This window comes from Penaeus chinensis, chromosome 15 (genome assembly GCF_019202785.1).
Source record: "Penaeus chinensis breed Huanghai No. 1 chromosome 15, ASM1920278v2, whole genome shotgun sequence".
Taxonomy (NCBI): domain Eukaryota; kingdom Metazoa; phylum Arthropoda; class Malacostraca; order Decapoda; family Penaeidae; genus Penaeus; species Penaeus chinensis.
This window is the reverse complement of record NC_061833.1, coordinates 4097993-4105492: the sequence shown is the minus strand read 5'-3', so window position 1 is coordinate 4105492 and position 7500 is coordinate 4097993. Positions and strand designations below refer to the sequence as shown.

General features: G+C 45.3%; 1 protein-coding gene across 3 annotated transcripts in view; it reads left to right on the top strand.

Annotated features, from left to right (window-relative positions):
• Positions 1 to 7271, top strand: part of LOC125032790 (docking protein 2-like) — an 18746-nt gene extending 11475 nt beyond the window's left edge. For all 3 annotated transcript variants that reach the window (XM_047624160.1, XM_047624161.1, XM_047624162.1), the window contains exons 4-10: positions 658 to 726; positions 2165 to 2273; positions 2739 to 2980; positions 3619 to 3792; positions 4145 to 4430; positions 5961 to 6004; positions 6910 to 7271. In XM_047624160.1, the coding sequence (XP_047480116.1) occupies positions 658 to 726; positions 2165 to 2273; positions 2739 to 2980; positions 3619 to 3792; positions 4145 to 4430; positions 5961 to 6004; positions 6910 to 7131 (1146 nt within the window). In that variant the 3' untranslated portion in view covers positions 7132 to 7271. The remainder of the gene's footprint in view (positions 1 to 657; positions 727 to 2164; positions 2274 to 2738; positions 2981 to 3618; positions 3793 to 4144; positions 4431 to 5960; positions 6005 to 6909) is intronic.
• Positions 7272 to 7500: the final 229 nt, after the last annotated feature.

The window sequence follows — 7500 nt, the reverse complement described above, 5'->3', positions numbered from 1 at the left end:
TTTGCAATGTAGAGAAACGCTAAGTAGTATGGGCTCTAAGTGTAAAATGACTGGTTTGCAATGTAGAGAAACGCTAAGTAGTATGGGCTCTAAGTGCAATGTAGAGAAACGCTAAGTAGAATGGGCTCTAAGTGTAAAAAGACCAGTTTGCAATGTCAAGAAGCGCTAAATAGGCTTTTATGCGGATGGCGAATATAGCAAGGGAATCGAACACCCGATTTCACCCTATTTTACCATAAGCCTTTATTCTCACCGCGGATTTACCTACACCGGTGTCTTTAAGAACACCGGTGTGTTTAGTTATTGGTTAGGGAATGTTGCAACGACATTTTCATGATTGTTGTTACTGTTATTTATAAGTTATTGAATTTAATGTTACTCCGAGGCAGAAAGGAGAGTGGCTAATAGAAATGATATGTTTATATCACAGATACGACTATTTGCAATTATTATGTATGTTCTACTCAATAAGATTTAAATAAGCTATACCATGTTTTGATGTGTTTTGTTGAAATTTTATCAAATTTGAGTTGTATATTTAATTTGTTAAAGTAATGTTGTATTCATTTTAATATTATACTGTGTTCAAGTTATGATATATCAAAATCATAATCATATTATGTTAAAGTTATGTTATTGACTTTCTCTGTTTTCCAGGTCTCGATCAAGGATCAAGTCAACGACTTTTCTGTCGACAGCAAGGAGGAAAGAAACGCCTGGGTCAGGGTAAGAAAGGGAAAGGGGGGCGAGAGGAAAAACAAGAAGAGGAGGAGAGGAGAGAGGGAGAGGAGGAGAGAGGGAGAGGAGGAGAGAGGGAGAGGAGGAGAGAGGGAGAGGAGGAGAGAGGGAGAGGAGGAGAGAGGGAGAGGAGGAGAGAGGGAGAGGAGGAGAGAGGGAGAGGAGGAGGGAGGGAGAGGAGGAGAGAGGTAGCGGAGGAGAGAGGGAGAGGAGGAGAGAGGGAGAGGAGGAGAGAGGGAGAGGAGGAGAGAGGGAGAGGAGGAGGGAGGGAGAGGAGGAGAGAGGTAGAGGAGGAGAGAGGTAGAGGAGGAGAGAGGGAGAGGAGGAGAGAGGGAGAGGAGGAGAGAGGGAGAGGAGGAGAGAGGTAGAGGAGGAGAGAGGGAGAGGAGGAGAGAGGGAGAGGAGGAGAGAGGGAGAGGGCAAGGAAGAGGAACGTGGAAAGGGAGAGGCATGGGGATAGTGAGGGGGAGAAGGAGAATTACAATGCAAAAACAGTGTAAAGGACGACAGGGTACATATAGTAAACCTATAATGCAGAGGAGTGCAAAACTGGCGGGAGAACGATTAGGAACAGAAGGGAAAATAAGCTAAACGTTAGAGGACGAGTGAACGCATTTGATGTATAAAAAACGATATTTATTTATTTATTGAAAAATTGTCTGCCGCTTCAACATCTCAGATCATTCAAAATAAAGGGATTGGGTGGGTTGGGGGCAACGTCTTCAGGTAAAGAAGTTTTTTGGTTCAATAACACGATGATTGTGGATTCGCAGAATGGTTAATGGTCAAACACATTAAACGTGCCAGACATCAAAGGTCATAGCTTTATGGTAAAATATTGTGGCGAAAAAGGTAAGAATGAGTTCGCGATTAGGGTGTGGACAAAAGAAAGAAAATAAGAAGAGAAGGAAAAGAAAAGAGGAGAAGAAAAGACCATGCAAAATTAATTGAGAGGAAGACTGAAGCCCGAGACAGGGAAGATTCGCTGAATTTGCGTTTGAAATTAAATCTTTTTTAAAGTGTTTGCAGATATTCACAAATATTTCCGGTAATTAATCTGGAGCTGTTACTGAAGCGAACTTTCCCGAATCCCAAATTGCACAGTTAGTAAACTGTGCCATCAAGGATTCCCCTTTATATATATATATATATATATATATATATATATATATATATATATATTTATATGTGTGTGTGTGTGTGTGTGTGTGTGTGTGTGTGTGTGTGTGTGTGTGGGTGTGTGTGTGTGCGTGTGAGCGTATGTGTGTGTGTGTGTGTGTGTGTGGCTATGTGCTTGCGTGTGTTTGTGTGCATGTGTACATGTACATAAGTATGTGTATGTTGTTTGTATGCACGTGTCTCTGTGGTTTGGGTATGTGTCCGTGCAACAGAGAACGCCAAAAGCATTTCCTTTCCCCTTCTGCAGATGATTCAGGACGTCTTCTTCCAGCCGCAACAGAGCGCGAACTCCACCACCAAAGTAGGCGCAGACGGAATCGTGTCCGAAAACGACATCTATATATCTGCTGACGAAGGTAGTGCAGAGGAAATGTCCATCATTTACCTGTCTGTTTTTCCTCTTTAATTACTTTTTTTTTATTGATTATGCAGTTTGACACGTAGGCAATATATAACGATGTATATCCTTGACATCTCCCCCTCTCCTTCCTTCTTTTCCTATTTCCTCTTTTCCATACCTTCCTCCTCCCCCATTCCCTCCCCTACCAGTCCCCCTCCTCTTACATAAATGCAGCTCTAACCTATCCCGCCTTCTCTCTGCGTCCCTCCCCTTCTCTACAACCATTCGCCCTTGAATCCCTCTCTGGTTCATTCCTTCTCTTCTGAATCCTTCCCTCTCCTCTTCCAAGTCCCTTCCTGCAACCCCCTGCAGCCATTTCCCCCATCCCTCCACCCGCTCCCCTGAGCCCCTTCCACTTTTCATTCTCTTTTTGTAACGCCCGTCCCCTCCCTCTCTCTGAAAAAAAATCTCCCCCCGGCAGTCGTGCGCGAATTCATGGTGACGATTGGCGCGGAGACGCGGTCGAAGCTCGCCGTGGATGGCCAGATGCGGCTGCTGATCGAGGACGGCCACATCACCCTCATCAGCCCCGAGGGCAAGCGGGTGATGCGCTGGTCCATGGGCCAACTGCGGCGCTTCGGCTACAGGACCAACGACTTCCACCTGGAGGCGGGGCGCAAGAGCGAGTCCGGGGAAGGCGTGTTCTCCTTCGTCACCAATCAGGCAGGGGCAGGGGCGCTTTGCCGTTGGGGAGGCGTTGGATCTCGCACGCTCGCCTTCCTGCTTTCGTTGTGTTCCTGCTCGTGCTTATCCTTATTTTTTTTTTCCTTCGCTAGATTTTTGTATACAACAGCCATGTATTTCACAAATATGCATTTTTTTCGTCGCAAACTACCCCCCTCTCCCCATCCAAAAGGCTGGGGCGCCTTTTGGGTAATTAATTTTTGTGCATAGCTTCGACAGGCATTCACTTCATATATTGTCAGGGTTGAAATCGCACCGGTCCCTGGTTTGGCCGTGTCTCTCAGAAAAAGAGAGATCTACCTATTAAATCAACTCTTCTTGTGAGTTTGCAATGGAATTGTCGTATATGAAAAGCTTCTGAGCTTTAAAAGATTTTTTCACTACGTTCACTATTACGGTAGTCGTCATGGCTGTCACTTGGCAGGAGGCCATTCTTTCTTCAGCCATTCTCTTCTTTTGATTCTCCCTTCATGTGTCCCTCTTTTAATTCTGCTCCCCATTCGTTTTTTTTTTTTTTTAATGTTTGTATCATTATTCCCAACATCACCGTAATTATTTTCCTCAGTTTGTCCTTTTCCTGCGTGGCCGCATCTCACCCTTCGCCTTCCCCCGCGCAGGGCCGGCAGATCCACGCCATGGTGAGCAAGGAGAAGGCCCGCACGAGGACCTCCGGCATGAGCCAGACGCCCTCCCTCCCGGTGGGGCAGGTCACGCCGCCCGAGGCCTCCGACGCGCCTGTCATCACCATAGGAGGGCACACCTACGAAGAGGTCGAGGTCATGCAAAACAAGGTCAGGATCTGGTTCCTCTTTTGCTGGGGTGTTCTTCCGTAGAATCCGAAAGCTTTTCGAAATAGAATCGCCCCCCCCCCCCCACCCCACCCTTATTGGGATGTATCACTGCGTAAAATGTTATCTTGGCCTTTTAATGTGTATCATTTCACTACAGAAGTCCAGGTCATGATCTGCCGATGCATACATTGCTCTGAGTACCTTACAGTTTCATACTTGCAACGATTCTTTGCTAGAAAAAAAAACGATTAGATGTTCACTAGCCGAAAATAAAGATAAAGTTGACCACGCAACAGCCGCTCCTATTAGTGTATAAAAAAAAGTAACAGAGCTTCCTCCTCCTCCCTTGCAGCCAAGCCCCACCAAGCCACCCCGACCGAGCCAGAATAAATTCTCGAACGACAGCCCCACCGAGAGCCCCTCGACGACGCCCGTGCCCATCACCTTCGCCAACATCAAGTCTCCGCGCACCAACAGCGTCTCCGTTTGCATGGACACCAGACCGGGGATGCTGCCCGCCGCCAATACCCTGCCGCGCATGACCCACTACTCGATGTCCGACAAAAACATTTACTCAGAGCCCGAGATCCCCACCCAAGCTTGGAGGACTCATGGCACGGATGTATACGACAAGATCAGTGAGTGCTGGGTTCACGTTGCTCCGTCCTTAGTGGGCGTTCCGGGGCTGAGTTACGTCGCTCTCAGCTCTCCTTTGGCTGTTTGTGCGTTTGTCTATCCGTTTTCCCCTTTCTGAGACTGATAGAGGAGAGAGAGGGAGAGAGAGAGAGAGAGAGAGAGAGAGAGAGAGAGAGAGAGAGAGAGAGAGAGAGAGAGAGAGAGAGAGAGAGAGAGAAGAGAGAGAGAGAGAGAGAGAGAGAGAGAGAGAGAGAGAGAGAGAGAGAGAGAGAGAGAGAGAGAGAGAGAGAGAGAGAGAGAGAGAGAGAGAGAGAGAGAGAGAGAGAGAGAGAGACAGAGAGAGAGAGAGAGAGAGAGAGAGAGAGAGAGAGAGAGAGAGAGAGAGAGAGAGAGAGAGAGAGAGAGAAAGCGAGAGAGAGAAGAGAGAGAGAGAGAGAGAGAGAGAGAGAGAGAGAGAGAGAGAGAGAGAGAGAGAGAGAGAGAGAGAGAGAGAGAGAGAGAGAGAGAGAGAGAGAGAGAGAGAGAGAGAGGGAGAGAGAGAGAGAGAGAGAGAGAGAGAGAGAGAGAGAGAGAGAGAGAGAGAGAGAGAGAGAGAGAGAGAGAGAGAGAGAGAGATACAGAGACAGAGCGAGAGAGAAACAGAGACAGATAAAAGCGAGACAGAGACCGAGACAAAACGAGAGAGAGAGAGAGAGAGAGAGAGAGAGAGAGAGAGAGAGAGAGAGAGAGAGAGAGAGAGAGAGAGAGAGAGAGAGAGAGAGAGAGAGAGAGAGAGAGAGAGAGAGAGAGAGACAGAGACAGAGCGAGAGAGAAACAGAGACAGATAAAAGCGAGACAGAGACCGAGACAAAACGAGAGAGAGAGAGAGAGAGAGAGAGAGAGAGAGAGAGAGAGAGAGAGAGAGACAGAGAGAGACAGAGAAAAGCGAGACAGAGACCGAGACAAAGCGAGAGAGAGAGAGAGCGAGAGAGACAGAGAAAAGCGAGACAGAGACCGAGACAAAGCGAGAGAGAGAGAGAGAGAGACAAAGCGAGAGAGAGAGAGAGACAAAGCGAGAGAGAGTGAGAGAGAGAGAGAGAGCGAGCGAGCGAGAGAGAGAGAGAGAGAGAGAGAGAGAGAGAGAGAGAGAGAGAGAGAGAGAGAGAGAGAGAGAGAGAGAGAGAGAGAGCGAGAGACAGAGACCGAGACAAAGCGAGAGAGAGAGAGACAAAGTGAGAGAGAGAGAGAGAGAGAGCGAGCGAGAGAGAGAGAGAGAGAGAGAGAGAGAGAGAGAGAGAGAGAGAGAGAGAGAGAGAGAGAGAGAGAGAGAGAGAGAGAGAGAGAGAGAGAGAGAGAGCGTGAGACAGAGACCGAGACAAAGCGAAAGAGAGAGAGACAAAGCGAGAGAGAGAGAGAGAGAGAGAGAGAGAGAGAGAGAGAGAGAGAGAGAGAGAGAGAGAGAGAGAGAGAGAGAGAGAGAGAGAGATAGAGAGAGAGAGATTGAGAGAGAATATAAATCTAAGACTCAACCAATTTCCCTTTTTCTCCGGCAGCCACGGACAACACCTACGACACGCTGCAACACTACCAACCCGTGGTAATGCGAATTCGCTTCTCGTTCAGCCAAGTTTGCTCTTTATTTTTTTTTTTTGTCATTGTGATCTATATCTGTATCAAATAACCCCCACCCATCCATCCATCTATCTATCTATCTATTTATTTATTTATTTATTTATTTATTTATTTATTTATTTATCTATCTATCTATCTATCTATCTATCTATCTATCTATCTATCTATCTATCTATCTATCTATCTATCTATCACACACACATACACGCACACGCACACGCACACGCACACGCACACGCACACGCACACGCACACGCACACGCACACGCACACGCACACACACACACATATGTATATATTCATACACACACACACACACACACACACACACACACACACACACACACACATATATATATATATATATATATGTATGTATATATGTATATATTCATACACACACACACACACGTACACACACACACACACAAACTCACACACACACACACACACATATATATATATACACACATACACACATATATGTACATATACATATACATATATACATATACATATACACACACACACACACACACACATACATACATACATACATACATACATACATACATACATGAATATATATACATATATATATATTATCTATTTAATATATAATATATATACATTATATATATATATATATATAGATCATATATAAATAGATCTTATATGAATATTTATAAATATATGTATATATATATTTACACACACACACACACATACATATATACACCCATACATATGTACACGTATGTCCCGTCACTCACGCACTCACGTATATACATGATATATGAAAATAATATTCGTAACACAGGCACTACCACTCCTAATAAAAATAACACTCACAGTGATCCCACCCAACAGGCGGAAGATCACTACGCTAATAACCACGTACAACAGCCGCGGCCGCAAGCAGACGCCGCACCCGCCGCGCCCAGAAAGCCGCAGTTCCCGCAGCACATCGTAGTCAACCAGGAAGCAACCTACGCCGTCATCAGCAAGCCGCGTGTCAAGCAGAATTCGGGTCCAGGCAGGACGGACAAGCCCGACGCGACGATTGCGCTTAAGCAAAACAGCTTGATCTAAAGGCGACGATGGGGCTTGGTGGCGCCGACAGAGACGATACAAACACACATATATATGTGTGTGTGTGTGTGTGTGTGTGTGTGTGTGTGTGTGTGTGTGTGCGTGCGTGAGTGTGTGTGTGTGTATGTATATATGTGTGTGTGTATATATATATGTATATGTATATATATACATATATATATATATATATATATATATATATAGAGAGAGAGAGAGAGAGAGAGAGAGAGATAAGTATATATATATATATATATATATGTATATGTATATTTATATATACGTGTGTATACATATATATATATATATAGATATATAGATACGTATACACATGTATATATACATGTGTATCAAAGTCAAAGTTGGTCCCAT